The sequence below is a fragment of the Nuphar pumila genome, chromosome 6, assembly GCF_984573655.1.
Source record: "Nuphar pumila chromosome 6, dmNupPumi1.hap1.1, whole genome shotgun sequence".
Classification (NCBI taxonomy): Eukaryota; Viridiplantae; Streptophyta; class Magnoliopsida; order Nymphaeales; family Nymphaeaceae; genus Nuphar; species Nuphar pumila.
The window spans coordinates 122,820,687-122,843,368 of record NC_143254.1 but is presented as its reverse complement, the minus strand read 5'-3'; the positions used below and the strand labels follow the sequence as shown (position 1 = coordinate 122,843,368).

The following is a 22,682-nucleotide window of genomic DNA, read 5'->3' as shown; positions in this document are numbered from 1 at the left end:
ATAGTGAAAATGAGCCATTTTCTTTAACGTGACATTCTATAAGGGTATAAATCTATTTTAATTAGTGTAGCACACAAATGTCCCTGAATAAATCATTGTAATGATCGAGCTGCATAAACTAAATTCAAACAAGCATTTATATAAAGCTGAAATGATTTGCACAAACACTCATAAACAGTTATCATGATTTACACAAACATACTTAAACAATTTTCACGATTTACACAAACATTGACGGTTCACTTTTACCATGATTTGTACTCATGCACAATGCGTTTTTCATCCAGGTGTGGCCAACATAGACGTCATTGTGTAAATTGTTATACCATCTCGATTTACATAATGACATATAAAGGCTACGTAATAGCGTGATTTGCTTTTACGAGCTATGTCTATGTCAATGATATTTCCTAATCACTTTTATGGGCGATTGGGGTTGATGTTTTAAGGATTTTGGGTTTTACGTATATGATACAAAACGCGTAACGCCCCAACTTTTTATAGTAAAAATTTTGGAGTATTTTTTTTTTTTAAATTGCGAAAGTGTGAAAACAAGAGTTGGGCGCATTACAGGGTAAAACAGAGAAGTACCAAAAGCATAACATTCATTAATTAACGCATTAATGTCATTAACTACATCCCATAACAAAGATGTAAATCTACTAATCAGACTTTAAACAGAAAACACTGAAAAGCTGAGATCTCTTGACTACTTTCATACGCGACGCCCACGATACTCCGATTTAGTTGCTTCCTGAAAAAATTTAGAAGGGTCAGACTCCCCTGTGTGCGTAAAAAACATTATATTTATATGTGGTGCTCAATGTCCTGTGTACAAATATGTGCAACAACTGCAGATATAACTAGCATGAAAATTTATATCATTCTAAGATAAAGATTATGCTTTCTAATTCATGATACAGTGTAAAAGATAACTGAACTAAAGATACATTTATTCATATTAGCATAAGTTGTAGATTCTATAAGTTTTACGAAAGTCATATCAACAGTTCAAGATTCTTCAAGAATGAGTATTTCATTTAACTTAGTTTATTTAATGTTTATCTTACTTTTACCCTGTGGGTACGCACAGGCATAGACCTCGTAGCGGACCGAGACCATATAGGTGTCTATTAATTAATAACCTGTATGACTAGCCGTACGAATATCCAAAGGGGCGGTCCGTGATCTAGAGAGAACTCATCAGTGGCTAGAACAAGAATTAGGATGCACCCTTGACACTTCTGCAGAAGACTTAGATCTACCACCTAGGATACATTGGTAGTACTGACCCCCTAACTTCGTGGACTGGGGACCCAGGGAGACGCCTAGCTCTCACAACAACACTAGAACCTCCACGAAGCTTGTACCATCTACCCTCTCCAAGGTAGACCATGAGTCCAGTAACATATACCATCTTTCAGGTATACCCAGAGCCCGGAGAATCCGGTAACATACACCATCTTTCAGGTGTACCCAGAATCTCGAAGGTTTTATATTTATGATTTATTATTCATTTCTTTATAATCACGTGCAAACTATCGCACCACTAGGGGTCCGGTAGCATACACCGTCTTTCAGGTGTACCCAGATAAAAGGAAATCTGAATATTGCATTTCAATATATCCAAAATTTCTGAATTTGGAGTGTTGCTTTCATAGATTGATATATTATTCTATTTGACATTACGGTACCTCATAGAGGCACCAGAATTCCATCTCACACTCGAGTGGTGACAATTATAAGCGGGTCTATGAAGTTACGAGTAAGCACTCGGACAACCATCCACCAATCACAGGCTCACATTCGCCTAACACTCCCCCCTTTTTTTTGTCAACTCACTTAGCACTTGTATGGACATGCCATGTGCTTATCAATTCTTTTTTTTCTAGTCTGGTTTCATGGCAAACTTCAATCCACCACCGAACCGAACCTGAATGGGTATCAGCTCATTCGATGAATCTGAAAGTTACTATCATACTTGTTTGTCATTATCATTATCATTATTATTATATATTTCTACGATACATTAGCAAGGTGGTGTACCCTGCTAGTCACCCGAGATCAATGTGGCGATTCGGTTTGGCATACCCTGTGGAATGCACCACTGTGGTGCAACCACAACTACCAGTGCCCATCACACCCAGACAACAATACCACGTTGTCGATCATTTTCAGCTAGCCAGGCATAGTGCACTCGCAGGGTGGCGTACCCAGCTGGTCACCTGGGTGCTAGAAGGCGAGCAGGTTGACGGCTAACGCTAGCCAGTTGTTTTTTTTTCCACCATTAGCTCGAATGAAAATTATTACCATGAATGAAATAACTAAGGGTCTCTCTCTTTTTTTTTTATAACAAAACCAAAAATTTAAAACTAAAATAATGCATTCACTAACTTTTTGATAAAAGTGTATCAATTCCAACTCACGCTAACACACGTATTCAAGTTCTCCTTGTTGTTTATTTTTGGCATACCTCAATACGTGAATGATAAAATTACCACATGTTGGAAACACAGTTGATACCCTTTACCCATTTGCATTGAAATGTAAATAGATGATAAAATTTCCAATGTGCCATGATAACAATATTAATCAATGTTGAACCATGTGTGATATCATTGTATGTATTTTTTTTAAACCACCATGATAATCGAGGGCTAAATGACAAGATAATAGATTAATTAAATTCTAGAAATCGGATACTATCCACCATACTTGAATTAAAAAACTTTTTTGATAGTTTGGGAAAATCGAAAGTTGGCAATAATACTTAATCTAAACTATCCATACTACATGGACTTGATCCTTGATAACCATCTGAAACTCAAACCTTCTATAGTCCAAGGATTAAAACAATTTTTTTTAAATAACAGACTAATGATATTACATAAATAAAATTTATGACAGTCTGGACTTTTAAAAAAATTTAAATGTCAATATCTCATCTATATATATATAAATATACATTACTTGTTATTGCAGACTTATATCTGGTACTAGTTTATGAGTTAAAAATCAAACCATACTAGTTGATTATGATGTGTTGCTGCAGATTTATACTTAGTTCTGATTTTACACAAAAAAAATCAGACATGCCAACCAGTTCTCACGTAATACTATAGATTTAATTTCCTTAGTGTATCGGCCAAACAATACATGGCAACCCAAAGGTCAAAAAAAAATTTGTGTTTTTGTATGGCATGTTTCTAGTCCAGTACATATATTTAATGTCATACATATCTGAACCATACATGACTAGGTGTACCACACGATTCTAGGTAACTACACAGGTATGGGATGCACCTACAATATTTATTAAACAAAAAAAAGTCATCTTCTTTCCAGCTTGTATGTGAACCACACCGACGTGGTGATGGATGGTGTCCCTCTCTAATGGAGTCGGACAATCCACGCCCATCATGCCACATGACGCCGACTACTCCCCCCTATCGACGGTGCTGTCCAAATTCAAACGACGACACTACATCGGATTGGTACCATAGAGCATCTAACACGTACATAAAAATAAAAATGCTCCTTACCGATTTGAAGTCCTGCGACGGCACAACTGCACTCTCGTTCCTTCGTTGGAGCAACCCACACAGCTTCAATAATGGAGTCCCCACGATCAATAGGGAGGAAAGTGTGGCTGGCCAAAACGTCAAGAGAGAGAGAGAGAGAGAGAGAGAGAGAGATGGGTAGTCTCATGTGGCTCCCCATCATAACTTTCTCATTTAATTCCCCCCCCCCCTCTTAGGGGAGTTTCAAATTCTCAACTCTCAAACCCCCATCCCACGTTTTTTGGTGGGTGTAAGCATTTCCTAAATTGCTCCCCTTACCTTCAACAAAAATTTCTCTAACTACCTTCATTTGGGGGGATTTCCCATGTTTCTTGGAAAAGAGGAAGCAAAAAGGCCAACTCCTACACGTTTATTGTGGGAGAGAGGGTCTAGAAAGTAGGGGGTTAACTCACCCACGATTTTCCCTTTCTTTATTATTTTTTAAACCAAAGTAAAAATCCCACTTTTCTTGTGCAAAAAGAAAAAAATCATGCACAGAGGGTTTTAAACCAGGGTCTTCCACTAAAGGGGAAACGAACACCACCACTTGTGCTATGTTGTTTTTCGTTGCCAAGTGTATGGATGAAATTGTATTTAACCCTATCCAATTCGTTCCAGATTTCATGAAAAATATAATGCTTTTCACTTCTATGTGGGCGCCCCGGGGTTTTGAAATCAAGCTATGTCTCCACACAATCGTGCGTCCTACCACTACACCCCACCATCACTTAGTGTTTACTTTTGCAAGAAAATTCTTTTTATGTCATATTGGGATATTTTTCCTCGTTGATGGATTTCTTCCATTTTCACGTGGATTTTGCTCCTCTTTGTTCTAAACTTGCCCTCTCTTACCTTAAATGTGTTTTGGATCTCGCGCTAATATCCTAAAATCATTGAATTTACCATTGAGTCCCGTGAACTGGGTCGGATTATCGGATCTTGCCAAGATCCGGATCCAAATACCACTTTTGAGAGTTTGTTACCGGTTTCGTTCTAGAAAACTCAAGTCATCAAAATTGTATTGCATAGCAAAAAATCTTACTATTTCACATAAATGCTTCACTTTCATTCGTTTAGAATTCCATAAATTTCACGGGTTTTACAAAACGAGTTAAATTCTTAAATACAAATCGATTTCGTTCGCAAATACAAACAAAGACATATCATTCTCAACGTAACTTCGTAACTACAAATCTACACAATTTACAACCACATTCATATACAATAAATATTAGTACTTAGATACAATATCTATGGGAGGACATTTTTGTCAAACGCATATTTATCTTTTAAAGAGTTTCATTTTTACAGAAGAGATCACCAAGACATATGTATCATTCATCATCACGTCCTTCTATGCAGCAAAGGGATTCTATGTGCAGTTGAGGATACATCCTCCACAAGAAAATGAGCTCATTAGTAATGGCAGCTCACTGCACCATTTTCCTCGGACTGAGACTGTTTTTTAGAGACTATAGCATTGTTGCGCTCTTGACAACAAGCTTTACAACTTAATCTCAGGCATCGTCCCCTTGAAGGAGTCGAGAGGCTGCATGATAAATCACTTTTACGTATTTATCATAAAGTATATCGAACATTAGGCAAATATTTTTCCAACTGTGTAGTATGGTTTGCAAACAATAGAGGGTTCGGCAGTAAAAATAGATCAAATAGATGGACATCAACATCACCCCCTGTCTATCAAGCAAAAAAATTATGAGTAAATCGCTATATTACATATTGATATCGTTCATATAGACAAACAAAGACATATCGTTGTCGTAGTTACTTTATAAATACAATTAGACGTCTCGTTAATTACCCACTGGTGATGATATTTGTTTTTCTTTTTTTATGATGATGGTCTTGTATTTTATCTAAGCCAAACCACTATGGTCAGGTAAAAAAGACTAGGTTTTCGTGAATGATTGCAGTTGTAAATGAAATCAATTTATATTTATGAAGTTACCACGTCAACGATACGTCTTTTTAGTCTTTATGAACAAAATCGATTTGTATTTATAAAGTTACCTCGATTTGAATCGTTGAGATATTCTTGATTTGTTCTTTACTAAATCTATACATCATGTGGCTTTGTCTATTGTTTTTCTTTATGACCATTTATTAATCAGTCATTTTGGCCATTGGTCATGATGTATTGTAAATAGATACTAATATGTAAGAAGCTATCGCGACAACGATATATCTTTATTTGTCTTTGTGAACGATATTGATATATAATATCATGATTTACTCATCAATTTGCAATTGTTACTATAATATTGTATGTGTATAAAACGTAAATCGGTATCATGTTGTAAATCACTTCGAATTTAGCTCAATTTTTTTGTTGAATTTCACGTCGATTTGCAGATGAGACAACGATTTGTTTATGCACTTTTATCATGATTTGTACTAATGCAGATTGTGATTTTCATCCAATTATACAAATCGTTATACACATGGCAGAATATATTAGAAAAATTGATACGAAAATGCAACATAATAACTTAAAAAATGATATTAACAAACAAAACAATATCTCACAAATCGGTATTATGTTACTACGACAACGATTTGCGATACATTGTATATACTGAGTGAATGGACAATACCGGATAACGTAGAGGACCTACCACACAATATGGATGATACAGTATATGTATAACGATTTGTATATCTGAAGGCTAGACGAGACAACGATTTTCACTAATTGTATAAGCACTGAGCAACGACGATTTACCTACGGTATAAAAAATGTAGCTCTGTAAGCTATATGAGACAACAATTTATACATGTGAATGATACATATTACAACGATTTATACATGTGAAAGATACATTATTAAACAGAGTTCACACGTGATTCCTTTGTTCAATAGCTTTTTGGATGAAGCCATTTTTTATGAACGGTGATCCACAAACTTATTAACAATTCACTTTTTGTGGCTCACGATTCATGAAAATGGCTTCATCCAAAAACTCTTTCTTATTAAGACCATCTAGTGTATAAGCATATTCACTTTCTGTTTTGTTAAACTCTTAACAATTACGACAATGTGGAAATTGGGTCATTCAAAGAGGCATGATAACTAACTTTATGGTAAGACTTAAACAGAATTCACACGTGATTCTTGTGTTCCATAGCTCGCTTTCCAATTAATCTGAGTCTGACATGAAACAGAATAATATAAGACACTACATTAAGTTTCACAATAAATACAAACATCCTTCCAACAATGATTACGTACCAAAATACTTGTAAAACTGAAGCTCTAATTCTAGAAAAACTGGTCGGAAGGATTGAATGTTACAACATTGAAAATTATGTTTGTAGGGTATTGTTGTATGTTAAAAATTACACAAGTTAGATACTAATAAGTTCCACATAATGCAATTTACATGAGAAGTAATATAATGTATTAGATACCTGTTCATGCGAAAGGCTTACTTGTTTTTACTTGGAGGTTGGTTGATTTTTAGACCTTTTCTTGCCAACCAATTATAGTGCACCCTTTGTCCTCCGACGACTGCGATCAGAGGCAGATTTTCTTTTAATATCCATCGCTAGGTGAAATTTTTCATTATAATCTACAATGTTCACTCCTGACTTGTTGAAGATGATGTTTATGCTTCAGCACAATTTCTCATGAGTGTCAAGAGAAGCATGATTTTCACCTCTGTTGTTCGCTCTCATTTTCTTGGACTGGTCTTCATGAGCTGCAATAGACTCATGGTGAATTAACTGCACGTTTTTAAGTAACTCCTTTGACGCTTTTCTCATGCATACATACGCTTCTTCACTTTTTAATGTCAAATCTGCAACATGCATAAATGACCTACACAATTGTTGGTAACAGGAGGCTATGCGACACTTCTCATCAACACCAGATTGACTCACATTATCTATATCCAGTAGTTTAATCTTTGCTTGTCTCCTCCATCTTCACATTAAATATGACTCAGGTATTTCCTGTATCCTCTCTTGATTAAATGCCTTTAATGCATGACAACATAAAACATCTTTGAATTCATACTTTTTGCACGTACATTTGTAAATACCCAAAAATTTTCACCTTCACCCACAAACCCTTTCCTCTTGCTGTTGGGACCCGCTCTCTGAATCCTTTAGGAAACCAGTTGGTTGATATATGAGCAGGGCTATTCATATCCCGAAATTTGCCTGAATTCAAACATTTCAAAATTCAATCTCCATTTTGGGCTCAATTTTAATCATCAATTCTTGTCTTCGAACAAAAATGTTCATTTCTTTGTCTCTGCCAGGGTCTGAGACTTTAAATTCCTCATCCAGAGTTTGTCATTTACATCTTATTTCATATCATTTTGCATCATTTTCTATCAATGCATGCCATTTTATCGCTTTGCATGTCATTGTAAGTCATTTTTGAGATCTAGCCTTCTGTTTTTTTTTTTAACTTTTAATCTAGATTCGATTTTTAAAACTTGTCATTCGAAATCAATTTAAAAAAAAACTTGGCTTTTTAAATTGACATTTTGCCATTTGTCAACACTCAGGACCTTATATTTTCCTTATACAGTGATCTGGATTCATTTGAAACTAGATTTTAACTTATCTTAATTATCGGATGCAACCTATTTAGGTGGTGTCGCTTCCGGATCCCTTCTTTCACCAAGATTTCTAAAAATTTAGAGTTTTAATCTAATTAGGACTTTGTCTTTTCACCTTTTTAACCTCTTTGAAATTCCATTTTGATTCTAAACCAGAAGCAGTCCTACCCTTTGTCCATTCCCCATCATTTTGGCCAAAATTTCAGAGTTTTTGTTGGACTAGGACTCTTTTTTCAGAATTTCAGTCAGATCAGGACTCTACTTTTTACTTCTATTTTTTCCTGTTTTCGAGAAAACTTTTCAAAAAAAAATCATTTTGGCCAAAATTCTAGAGTTTGAGTTGGACTAGGACTTTGTCTCAGAGTTTTAGTCAGATTAGGACTCTATTCCGATTTCATCCTTTATTCATGTTTTTCACATATTTTTGAAAACCTTCTTATCTAACTTTCAAAAAGACAAAAATCTTAGAGTTCAAGTCAAACTAGGACTCTATCACAGAGCTTCAGTCAGACTAGAACTTTGTCTTTCATCTCTTTTTTTACTAATTTTGAACAAAAGCTATCAAAATCTTTTATTTTGGTCAAGATTCTAGAGTTTTAGTTGAACTATAACTCTATTTCAAAGTTTTAGCCAGTTTAGGACTCTATCTTTCGTTTCTATTTTTACCTGTTTTTAAGAAAATCTTTTAAAATCTTTTAAAAGAAGTCAAAATGCTAGAATTTTAGTCGAATGAAGACCCTGTTCTGGAGTTTTAGTTGGATTATGACTCAAACTCTGACTTCAATTTTGAAAGAATCTTTCAAAAATCTCTTCATTTATCTTTTCTGAAACCAAATTTTAAAATTATTATGATTTTATCACAAAGTTTCATAATTCTCAGACTCTATTCTAGAGTCCCAATTGATTAGGACTATGATCCTCGTTTCGTAAATTGTTTATTTTCACCAATTTATGAAAAGATCTTTCAAAACCTCTTTGTTTTCTTTCAAAAAAACCCAAATTTCAAGAGTTTCAAATTTTAGGGGTTTGTTTTAGAGTTTCAATCAGTCTAGGACTCTGTTTTTTAAAATTTTAATTCTTGTTTGGTGATTTCAACCCTATTTCAAAACCCTTTTCAGTCTTTATTTCAACTTTTTCAAAACCCTAGAGTGGGGCCCACACAGTTGGTGCCATATATGGAAGAGTTTTAATCCATTTCGGACTCTGGTTGATTTAGAACTTCGGTTTTATTTTCAAACTTTTTTTCAAAAACTTTCCTTCTTAAAACCCTTTATTCCAAAAACTTGATTTTTAAATCAGTTTTCAACTTTCTTTAAGCGGGGCTCACCCTAAAAGGGTACAAAACCCTGATTTTCAATTTCATTTCATTTTACATCTTTCATAATTCAAAAATACAAAAAATATATTAGTTAGTTTAAGTGTTCTATTAAAGTTTTTGAGAAAAATCATTTTAACCCTTTGTTTTTAAAGTTTTAAAATCATTTTCTGAAAAAACAACTAGGGTCACTCTGGGTGGCACCACATTTGAGAGTGTTTGGGTTAGTTAGTGTCCTAATTTGGTTAGAAGTTTGAAAAAGTCAAAATTGATTTTAAAACTTCATTGTACTTTAGTGTTTTCAAACCTCATTTTTAACTTTTAAATTTAAGCTTTTAAAAATCAAATGTGGGCCCACAGAGGTTGGTGCCTCATTTGAAATGATTTCAGGGTTTAATTAGGACTCAATTAACTAATTAGTGTTGGAATAGATTTGGATTCTTCAAGAAAGTTGTCCACTTTAATTAGATCAGTTGGGAATAGTTTAAAAAAATTAAATGCTCCTAACTAACCCTAATTAAGCAACTTTGAAAAAAAACTATAAATAGGGACTCTATAGGGGGTCCAGCCCATGCTTTTCTCTCTCTCTCTCTCTCTCTCTCTCTCTCTCTCTCTCTTTTTAAAAATTCGTGGTGCTCTTCTCTCCTCCAACCTTCCTCCTTCCTCCATTGTTGCAGCCCCAAGGTAAGTTCATCTTCCTCTTCTTTTACTTTTATTTATTTATTTATTTTCTTTGCATTTTTACCATTGTCGCCCCTATGCATGACCCCTTTTTATTTTTTTATTCAAGATTCATGCTCCACGATTTGATGTCATGATCCATTGATCATCCATGCCGATTTTCATCTTTTTTATTCATCAAAATTGTTGATATCATGCTCATTATATTAAACGCCCGAAAAAGGATCGAGATTCGACCGTTTAATGGTCGAATCCTTCTTTTAATGGCTATATCAAATTCCAACCATGATTTTCCTAAAAATTTTTATTTTATTTCATCATATTAATATTTATTTTATCTAGTTAAGCATTAAATCCAAATTTGTTATATTATTTATTATTTTTCTTTGTTATTTTTCATGTTTATATCATTTTATTAATGCTTTATCGATAATCCAAGGATCTTAATCCTGGGCACGTGAAAACCATGTTATTTTATTTCAAAAAAATAAATTTTTTGTAGGGAAGAACTGTGCACATGTTAATGATTTCTTAAAAAAAAAATGGATTATTTTGGGTTCTATAACCTTATCAAAAAAATAAAAAACCGAACTATATTTTTTGTACCGTGAAAACGCTATATAAATTTGCGAACAACTTGCTGAGGCAATATCTCCCTTGTCGGAGATCCGATCGATAATTTGTAAGTTGCAGCATATTTCTTAACATGTCTAGTATTTTTTGTAAATTTTCTAAGTTTTTATATATCTGTTTGCTATCTTGCCTTTGTCAGAAATTAGAACCTGCTTTACAAAGCTATTTATCTAATGTTTAAACACTAGATCGACTTGTGCAGATCATATCTCCCTCACTGGAGATCCGATCGATGATCTGTAAAAAAGAGTATCTTTATCTATGTATCTACTATCATTTGCTAAAATTTTATAATTTTTGAACATAGTTTGATATATTTCTCTGTACCCAAAACTGGATGTATTTATTTCAACTTGTTATATATTTGCCTGAATCAAGCGTATATTGCCAAAACAATATCTCCCCAACCGGAGATGATTTTTTTTATCTGTAAAAAAAAAAAAATTGTTTATCTGTCTAGTATCTCTCTAATTTTTTTTTTTATTTCTATGGTGGTTTGATACCTGATTCAAATCTCACACTGTGACAGGAATGTGCCCGCGGGCAAAATTGTGTATTTTAAGATTTTATTCAATTTTTATATTCAAATGATATACAATATATACTTTTTTGAATGCAGTTTAATTTTAGGGTTATCAAAACTATCCATAACATTTTTTGTTAACTTTTGAATTCATTTGATATATTATTTGATTAAATCATGAAAACAGAGTTACCGCGGAGTCCTAATTCGAGTAAAACATTGGCAAAAATCATATTTTCATGATATTTCAGTTTTTTTATAAAATGTTTTATATTTGTAGGGTTTGGTCATGTTTATAATCATGTTGGGGTGTTCCATACCCGATTTGGTGTTTATTTGAATACATTTGAGCCCTAAATCCAAAGTTTCACAAAAATCTTTTCTGAAAATCGAGATCTTAAGGCCATAATCATGTTTTCTGAAGCGCTTTTATCATTTTCCCAAAATTTTGAATTTCAAATTTTTTTTTCTCATTATTTCTTTAATTTTACATCATCATTTATTATGTTTATCTCAGGAAAGCATGGAAAAGGACTTAAATCCGGATAAATTCAGTAATTTCCATATATTATTGGATAAATCCATAAAAGTTGACATATTTTTGCTAACAAATTTTCTAGTTTTGTAGGGGCATTCAAGAGAGTATTTTCTTTTATTGTCTTTTTCCTTTTTACGTAAATTATAATTGTAAGCAATTTGGAATAAAAATTTAATTTCTTGCTTAGAATAGGACTGCATTGCATGTAGTTTATTTCTTTCAATAATGTTAATGTGTGGTGAATGATTATTCTTGCATATTTCAAATTCACCATGGTCTGCACCAATGGCGTGTGCACTAGCTTTAAAGAGTTGATAAACTTGGTGGGTTTCATATTTGTTGTCATAGTCAGAATATGAACGAAACTCAGATTTATCATCTTTTTCTAAGCCACAAATGGTCTACACTCTTAGACATCTTCGAAAATCATTACAGATTTTCAAAGTTTTTCTAAATATTTTTCTACTTTTAAAATCAATTGGGTTATATTCAATCCATATCTGTGGCCACAGTCAGAGATATGAGGCAAATTTGTTCCATTGAAATTCTATAAAGCACATAAACTTCATTTTTCAGAGAATTTTCTCAAAATTTCTTCAAAAAATATCTTTTACAAGATTGCATTCATGAATCACTTAGGAATTAGAATGCATCATGAAAAGGGTTTCACAAGGCTACACGCCTCTCTTTTTGCTCAAATAAAAAATCCAATCTCAGAAAACTCATTTCTCAAAGTTATCTTGAATTTTCTTTAGGAAGTGATTTTCTCAAAGCATTAAGGCTTCCCTTTATTAAAAACGATTTTCAAAGATTCTCCAAGTACTTTTCTAAGTCCAATTCATGATTTTCTAAATTCCAATCTCGAAGTTCAAGTTCAAGAGGAATCAACTTTTCAAAACCATTGATTTTTTCCCAGAAATCAATTTTCTAAAAGACCTCAGGATTTCATAAAAATTTGATTCTTCGGAAATATTTTCTCAATAAGATTCACGATTTTCAAGATGTTTTCATTTACAAACATTTCCAAGTATTTTTCATTATTTGAAGCAAACATCATGTCTTCAATCTGCATTTCAAAATTTTATAGCACATGCCTGATTCTTTGTTTATTTAGGAATAGAACATCGATTTAGACAAGTTAAGCAAAGCAAAGTATTAGATTGATCATTGGTTCGATTGCCTCTGCTTTTAGTGCCAGGAACGGTTGAACCTCGTACCGACAAGCGAGTCTCATTCTATGGAATTTTCCCACATTTTAAAACGGAGGTGAGTTATTTTCAATTTTTTTTCAAATGTCAGTTTGACTTGCAAAAGTAAAAATTTGCAATTATAACGACATTCAACTATTTTGTTGTTAGCATTTTACATGACATGTGCTTCTTGTTTTTTCTGATGCTCTTGATCCTCCCATACAATATGATATTTGTGTATATTCTCAGTTTGCAACGTCCTTCTATGTTGCAATTCATGACTTATATAACCTCTTTCTTAATCAATTTAAATACAGTTAGTGTATACAGATCTGCAGGTTGCATCAATATTTTCATGCCCAAAGTTATAGGGTATGTATTGAAGCATTTCATATCTTGTTCAACTTCATTTTGTCTAAGACCGTATACAAATAATTCATATTGTTCTATGAAGCAAAATATTGTTTAACATGAATACAAGGTTTTCTTCAGTGTGACATGCATAGATTCAGCTCTTTGTGTGCTTATCATACCTGCACAAAAGTATTGTCTTCCATATGCCAATGCCCACTTCTCTTTTTCTGTATATAAATTTCGCAACCACATACAGTATTTAAGGTCGTACATCTGAATGATTTCCTCCCAATCAAGCATAAAGGTGAACTCGTTTATGCTCTCAAGTATACACTTTCTAAACTTTTTATCAAACCTTGTCTTCTGATTAAAAATGTGTGCTATGTTTTTTGTTGCATTTTAAAAGATATGCTACAAAATATGCGATGATGTGCTTATGGCCATACATGAGACACTGTAGCCGCAATTCCATGATCATCGTCTGTAAGTACAACTATAGGGTGATTTCCATTCATTGCCTGCGTAAATACTCTGAACAACCACTCAAAGCTTTCCTTGGTCTGGTCATACAAAAAACTTTGCCTAATATGAAACTCTGTGAGTGATGGTTCACTCCGACAAACTGCGCAAATGGCCATTGTTCAGTATTAATCTTCACAAACATATAAAAAACAAGCACATCATTTAAGCATTCATAATCTACTCTTAACTTTGAATCTACCCAAAACATATTCACAGTATATTCATCTTCATCCAGTTTTATTGCACTAAAGAAATCACGGTCAATGCTTGATTTCTTCTGTAAGTAATCAACCAAATAATGTATTTCTCCATTATTCATGTTATCTATCATCTTCCTTCTCAAGTGGTTTCTTAGATCCATATGTGTGAATGAGGCATTCTCGCAACCACCATCTATGTGCGCGCATAAATTCTATGTCTTCCTTGGTGCAATGCCGGTGCTATAAGTTATTTTAGTAATTGCAGTGTGCGCTTCAGTTACTTTACGGTATGACATTAGCATAGGAGTCATAAATGAAGCAGATAAATCATAGTTATGATCACTGATTAAAGTACGAACTACATATTTTCCATTTGGAAGTCTTCTTAACACCATTCTCGCTGGACATCTACATCTTGAATCTCGCTTGCTCCTTGTTGGATTTCCACTTGACTTCTTCCAACCTTCCTTAGAACAAACATATGTCTTTCTCACCATGACACCCTGTGTATTTTTTGACTAAGAATACCATCTAACACTCAAGCAAAATTTTAAAGCATAATCATTGTAAAATTTATATGCAACATCCTCATTATTAAACTACATTCCTTCTACGGGAACAGAGTCAGGTGTATTGTCATATAGATTCTCAGTGCCTGCACCTTTATCAAGTGTACTGTTGTGAATGACTACCTCATTATCGAATTGTATTTCTTCAGCTGGAACATTCAAGTCAAGAGTGAATTCAATGCCTTCACTCTTCTTATCATATGCATCATTAGTGCACATGTTCACTTCTTCATGTGTGTCATTAGTATAAATGTTTACTTCTCCATAACTTTCTAATGATTGAGATGAATCATCTTCATTACAATCAGATGATAAGCTCACCACTGTTATAAGCAAGATATCAATTTGCGTTAGCCATCACATACATTTACTACAATTTATTCAAGATGCATATAACAACGGATACCGATAAGGTTAAGCAAGTCAAAGAAACGATTGAATGTATCACAATATAAAAGCAACAACGATTTGTTATTTGCTTATACTAAACATCGAGTTGTTATTTACCATGCCAACAAAAGAAATGATTTGTTGTATATGTGTGTTGACGATAGTGATTCATGTGACAACGATTTAATTATATCTATGGGACTATGAAGCGATTTGAATAGAAATCGCTAAATGAGCAACGGTTTGAATATGGAAATTGTCACTCCAAGTGCACAACAATGTATTTCCGCATGCACACGTTCTAAAATTCTTTCTACAAATATCTTACAAATTGATACTAGAAAACACATAATATCTTACAAATCGATGTACATATCGCATAATATATTACAAATTGATACGGCAATTCAGCATAATAGCTTACAAATCAACACTACAAAACACATAATATCTTACAAATCGATATACATATTGCAAAATATATTATAATTCGATACGAAAATTCAACATAATAGCTTACAAATCGATATTAACAAACAAAACAATATCTCACAAATCGGTAGTATGTTACTGCAACCGCGATTTGCAATACATTGCATATACTGAGTGAATGAACGATACCAGATGGGGTAGCGACCCTTCCTCGCATCTGTAAACAAGCGTTCTTGTCAATAAATCTGAACGTCTTACAAATATCGTTAAGCTTTCAATAGTCAGAATGACAATATCCACTTGCAATAACAAAACAATACTTTAATGGCACTCGCGATGACATACGTTCTTCAATAATAGCATGATGACATGGAAATGTACTCACTATGCCTTAATGACTCTTGTTAGAATGTCTGTGCGTCGTTGCTTTCTTTCATACTGCCTAACGACAACGAAAAAGAAGAGAAGACTGTAAAAAGAGATGGCCGACAAATGCCCCTATGATGACCACCAATGATCGAACCAGTCGATCGCGAACCCGAGAATGTTTTATAACACAAGACAGGAACAAGAATGCGACAATGTGTTGTAACACAAGCTAAAAACCAAGACGAGAACCTAGACTCGAGACGACGACAAAGGCTACTCCAGCGACAGCAAACTACAGTAAAGGTGCGTCGTTAAAAGGAGCTCCTGTTACAGCAGATGGTGTAAAAGTTTACTACTTTGGATGAAAACGGAACGTTTGGACTTTAAAGAGTTAACATCATCCTCAACTTTCTAGATGGAGGACATTTTTGTCCTTGTCTCAAACCGTCGTTTCCCTTTTTTTGAATGGAGGACATTTTTGTCATTTTCTCAAACCATTACTCCATGGCGAGAATAGCAGGAAAGGGTACTTAAGTCTTTGCAATCACACCAGACTTCGATGCTACGTGATGCTAACACACACAAAAATACGAGCCCTACGTGATTATATACGTGGCGCTCATTTGGACCCCCAAACATGCACTGTAGCAAACACTGCGTCTTTGGAAGAGAGCACACAACACCCTCTCCATAAAGACTTATTGGAAACTTGTTAACACCAAATAAATAAGATAAATTGTAAAATGATACGGACCATTAAACACATACATGTAACTACTATTTTTTTTCTATTATTTGGTTATCTATCAAGAATACATTGTGAAATGATGATAGATTCGATAATACTTCTCATAAATTTTTTCCACACAAAGACAAATTGTAAAAAGTAATAATAATAATAATAAAACTAAAAAGAATAATAAATGAAATAAATAAAAACTCACATATACAAATCAATTGCAACTTATTGTGAAACCAAGCACGAGACCCCTTAGTTGGAAAAGAAGAAGGCAGAAAAGTTGTTCGATTATCGGACTAAGAGTTGTAATTCCTCAGTTTAACTAACTAAATAAATAAACACACGAAAAAAACAGACATACATGACAAACAAATTGATTGTATTCATGTATAATAACAATATATATATATATATATATATAAATTTAATTAATGAAACAACTAATTGCAATAAATTCCTACACGTTGCATACATACATGACAAACTAATCAATTCTATTCATGTATAGTAACAATATATATATATATATATATATACATATATATATATATATACATATATATATATATAATTTAATCAATAAAATAGTCAATTGCTATGATTTTTTATTTGTCTATGAGCACTAAACCTTTTTTCCCACTACGATCTCTTCGTCAGAGCATGCACTTTCTCTTGGGTATGGAGAACATCAAACTCTTTAGCAATGTTCATATCTACCCAACCACATAAACCTCACTTACATCTACTTCCTGAGGATGATCCACATTAACTTCAGCCCCTTAGTCGGGTATCTCCTATGTCCTCTTACAATTGCCACTATAGGTGACCGCATCTCCAGCTTCATTTATCCGGGCATTGAAGTTAGCAACAACATCATAGCCAACCAATGGACCAGCTTCCTCCTCCTTAGATACTTATGGGATGAGAGCCATAATTATGCCTACAAACTGCTCAACTTTTTCTACACATTTTACCTTAGATACAAGTCACTTTGAAATTTATAGTTGTTCACTATATGACAATTTAAATGCAACTGTATGTAATTATTGTTGGTGCATTTTTTTTTTAAAACGCCTGACAACCACATTTTTGACAAAGGATGTGACTCCCTCTCTACCCACTTATGCACACTAAGCCATGCTTCCAACTTATTAGGATAACTCAGTTCAGAGTTTTTCGTTGGCTTTTGTAATTGTGCTTGAAAAAATTCAAATGATACGGGTGTGATACCTTTTTTTATCAGTTATATTGTATTAATAAACATATTCAATTTTTCTTACAATAATAATACATAGAATATTGAAGAAGCATTGCAAAAAACAAGCAACATATTTGCATTTCGAAAAGCATTTTGAAAAAGGGAACACTGTGCTTACCAAAAATAATAAAAAAACATTTCATTTAAAGTAAAAAAAAGTGAACATTGTTTTATTCAACCCCAGGAGTTGGAGAAAGCCGATGGGCGGTACAATTTTTTTGCAAAAAGATATAATTTTTTAATTGTGAAGGGTAAAAGGGTCCTAATGATGACAAATATTTAGAATTTTGGACATTGAGAGAATATCGAAAATCATACGGTTTTTAGAGAATCGAGTAAAATTACTTGTACAGTACAATCATCATCCAAAAAGATAAACTGACGATGGACCACACTAGGACCTAGATAGCTCCCAATAGGGCTGGTAAATGAACTGAGCAGCTCATGACTTGGCTCAATTCAACTTGTCACGAACTTGTTTGTGATCGGTTCATATAGTTGGCGAGCCGAACCATGAGCAACTCATTTTGCTTAAACAAGTCGAGTCTAAACAGAGGGTGTTCAACTCGGCTCAACTCAATAGTGCTTGTATAGATAAATATATATTTTTATGGATAATATATATTTTGTGTAATATATAAAAGGAAGAATGCATAAAATATATATAAAAAGAAGTATGAATGCAATATATATATATATATATATATATATATATATATATATAAAATATAAACTACTAAGGTGTAGTTTATAAAAAGTTTTATATATTTTCAAGTATAATATATATATATATTATGTATAAATAACATGAAATGTTTTTACACGAGCCAGCTCGTGTTCGGCTCGTCTCATTCAGGGACACGAGCTCAATCTACTAGTAAACGAGCCGAGCCCAAACATGACATGTTCCGTTCGTTCGGCTCGTTTACCAGCTCCAGCTCCCAGTACACATCGGATCCGGACAGTGATCCGACCCAAAACCCTACCCGTTTCCACCACCACATGGAGAATCGGTTGAAAAAAACCAGCCCTCCCGTCACTGGGAGCATTACCACCAGCCGATCAAACCTTTTCCATTCCTTTGCTTTCTTGGGGGGCAATCCCAACTCTCCGATGGGAGCCTGAGACATCGACTTCCACCGGCGACCCACCATGTTCGAGAACTTGGTTCATCAGCTGCTCTCCGGCTATCTCGGCCGCTACGTGAAGGGCCTTCAGAGAGAGCAATTCAAGATCGCCCTCTGGAAAGGTACCCCAGTCCCCCCCTCCTCCATCTTCTTCTTCTTCCTATTCTTCATACGCGTGTGTATTGGTTCGCGCGGACTTATCCTTCCAATTTCTAGGTATTCTTGAACTGTACTGATCATGCTACGACAGTTCGATTCATGGTTTTGATAACATGAATTGTGGTTCACATCAATTTCTCGTCGTTCTATCAACCATTTGTTGGGTAATTTCATCGTAGTGCGCGGTTCTCTTCTTTGCGTATGTCTGTTGATCGAGTCTGGCCGTTATTTATCGAAACTTTTCTTCTTCGTTTTCCGATTACTATTATCATTATTGTTATATTGTTATTGGCTTTTTAGAAGCTGAATTCACTGTGGATGTTTAGAAATTGCATGCTTAGGATGGCATAAACTGTGGATGTTATTGGCTTTCAAGCGGTTGTTTCCGATACGTATATCTAATAAGAAACGGTGCTATGTTTTTGTTTGTGCTCTCATTGTGTTTTGTGTTGGCCAAACCTCTTTATTGTGGCAAACAGGCTCGATTGCTTGTACTCACCAAGGAAGTTTTCTAGAGGTTGTAAATGAAAAGGTTTCGATTCTTGTGGCAATGAAACCCCCTTATTTATCTATAACCTTTTGGTTTACTTTACTTAATCAGGAGTTTGTCTGCTATTCATTAGTATTTGGTGTCGATTTGAAAATATGGTGGTTCATTTAATTGCTTAATGTTCGGAGCACAGTTACGGGATTTCTGAGTTGCCGAGTTCCCAGAGTCCCATTCCTTGGGGTTGAATCTATTGAACTATAAATGGTCCTCACGGCATTAGAAAGCTGGATCATTGATTGCAGGTGTCTGCCCAAAAGTAACGATGCGGTTATATGACAACTCTTTTTTTCCCCAATAATTTTGCAGGCGAGGCAGTGCTAGAGAATGCTGAGCTGATACTGGAAGCATTTGACTATCTTCAATTGCCTTTTGCAATAAAGAAAGGTACCTTTGAATTCTCCTAAAAATAGAGTTTGCATTTGAAAGATGTTGGATTATATGGTCGCTGTCAGAGTATGTAGGAATCTTTTATTCTGTACCTGCCTGCCTGCGAAGGTTGCTTCCTACTTCACCTAAAGTTCGGTTGAATATTGCAATACATTTTGTTTTCTTCTTTTAACTTCTTTCCCCTAGATAGGAATTGATTACGTCACCCTGCCTTTAATGGAGATCATTTCTAATTCTTGGCAATGGTTTGTTTGAGGACAAATTTTTTTATTCATGATTGTTGCTGATTCTTGCTTGCTCAAGCTGTCATGGGTATGCTTGAGCATCGCTGTTATTTCTATTGGTATGATTCATTCGCAGCATGGCTTCTGGGAAATGAATGCATGTTATTTATCTGTTGTCTCTATTCTTCTAAATTGGTTACGTAGCTCCACCATGTTTACCACAAATTACACTTGATCATGGTCAGTGCACATAACTGGAGAGACAAGATTCGACGGTAATGAACTCCACACATTGTGGACTGTTCGTTTTTGGTTAGTTGGAAAGGTATGCATCTTAGCACGATGTTGATGCTTCCTCCCTCTCCCTCTCTTTTCTTTGCCCACACACCGGCCACACATGTGCAAATAAATTGCTAAAATTAATAACATCTATGGACATAAAATCAAAGAACAACAAGTAATAGACAAAAAATAACATGTTAAACACTATAAAACCATTATATTACATAACTTGCTCAAAAACATAAGAAGAATTGAATAAACAAACCAAACACTTGTCAATATAAGTAAAAGCTAAATAATTTAAACACAAATTAAAGTCTTAAGTTATTAACAATATCAAATAAGGACACATGCTTTCAAATTCATGATATATCATATATATTAACAAAAAATCATGATTTTATAGAAACATGAATTATATATTTATATATATATATATATATATATATATATATATATATATATATATATATATATATATATATATATATATATATATATATATATATATATATATATATATATATGAATGTGTACTTACGTACATATGTATTGTATGCATGGATATATGTATAAGTATGCATGTATGTATGTGTATGTCTGTGAGTGTGCGTGAGCACTTGCAAGAATATTTTATTCTTGTGTGTCTAAACTTTCTTTTATGGGCATGCTAAATATTTGGGTTGCTCTCCCAGGGAGGATTGGAAGGCTGAGTATCAAAATACCATGGACAAAGCTTGGATGGGATCCTATCATAATAAGTCTAGATGATGTCTTTATATGCACGTGCCAACGTGAAGATTCAGAAGTATGTTTCAATGATTTACTGTTTATGATAGATTCACTGTGTAACTTATTGGATTTAGCATTTTTCCCTAATTTCTCAAGTAACTGACAGTTTGTTGTTTTTAATTCTCATGACAGTGGAGTTTTGAATCAGTAGAACGGAGAGAATTTGCTGGAAAGAAAGCCAAGCTTGTTGCTGCGGAGCTCGCAAAACTTTCAAGGCGTGTCTGCGGTGAGTTCCTTTGGTGCCTCTCCAGATTTGGCTCTAAAACTGATGAACTCCAACTATGTTGTAGGGAGACAAAAGCAATTCTGACAGCATACACAAATTTTTTCTCCTAGATCTTTTTGTTGTAAAAATAATGCAATGATTTGTATGGATATTGAATAATGAGAAGGAAGGAACAACTTTCAAGTAGAATTGTATTCTATTTAACTGTTTGAGTCAGTAAGATATTCAGTTTATTCTTTCAACAAATTCTGCTTCATTTCTTATATTCAATTTGCGATTTATTGAGCTCCAAAGTTCAATGCACCAGATTCTGTTTACTTGAAACATATGTCTTGCTCTTTTTTAAAAAGGCTTTATGGAGGTTCAGAATATGCCTTCAATGCTAATAATCTAGTGAAATTTTGATATTTTGCAGAACTTAGACACAAATAATAGGGCTGCAATCTCACGATTCCCAATCCAGAAACTCGTGAGTCTTTCTTTGCTATATAACATGGATCAGTTACAATCAGTAATGTTACATAGATGCCCTTAATAAAACAACATCAGCCATATACAATAAAAGGGCAATAAGGGAAATTAAACCTGTCATTAAAATACACTCTGGATTGGATCTGAATCACATACACAACAAGATCCAACAATCATATATATCATGTTCCAACAACCTCCCTCAAGTTGTATGTGGTGATAACCATTGACAACTTGGATCTAAGATACCAAAACATTTGTTTTGTCAACCATTTCGTAAACGAATCAGCAATTTGATTTTCTGTCCCAACAAACTTAGCTTCTCGTTCCCCATTTTCAATCTTGCTTCTAATAAAATGATGATCTATCTCTATGTGCTTTGTCCTTCCATGATAGACAAGATTAAAATATATTTCGATATCACCTTGATTGTCACAAAACAATATTGATTTTGGAATCCTTTCACTTAAATCACACAACAAATACCTAATCCATGCCAATTCCGAAGATGCTGCAGCCATGGCTCTGTATTTCGCTTCAGTGCTTGATCTAGCTACTCCCTTCTGTTTTCTACTAGACCAAGAGACTAATTTTCTACCAAT

General features: G+C 34.0%; 1 protein-coding gene across 3 annotated transcripts in view; it reads left to right on the top strand.

Moving 5' to 3' along the window:
- Positions 1-18,919: 18,919 nt before the first annotated feature.
- Positions 18,920-22,682, top strand: part of LOC149836000 (vacuolar protein sorting-associated protein, putative (DUF1162)) — a 208,730-nt gene continuing 204,967 nt past the window's right edge. For all 3 annotated transcript variants that reach the window (XM_090008902.1, XM_090008901.1, XM_090008905.1), the window contains exons 1-4: positions 18,920-19,111; positions 20,005-20,082; positions 21,287-21,399; positions 21,516-21,609. In XM_090008902.1, the coding sequence (XP_089865028.1) occupies positions 19,015-19,111; positions 20,005-20,082; positions 21,287-21,399; positions 21,516-21,609 (382 nt within the window). In that variant the 5' untranslated portion in view covers positions 18,920-19,014. The remainder of the gene's footprint in view (positions 19,112-20,004; positions 20,083-21,286; positions 21,400-21,515; positions 21,610-22,682) is intronic.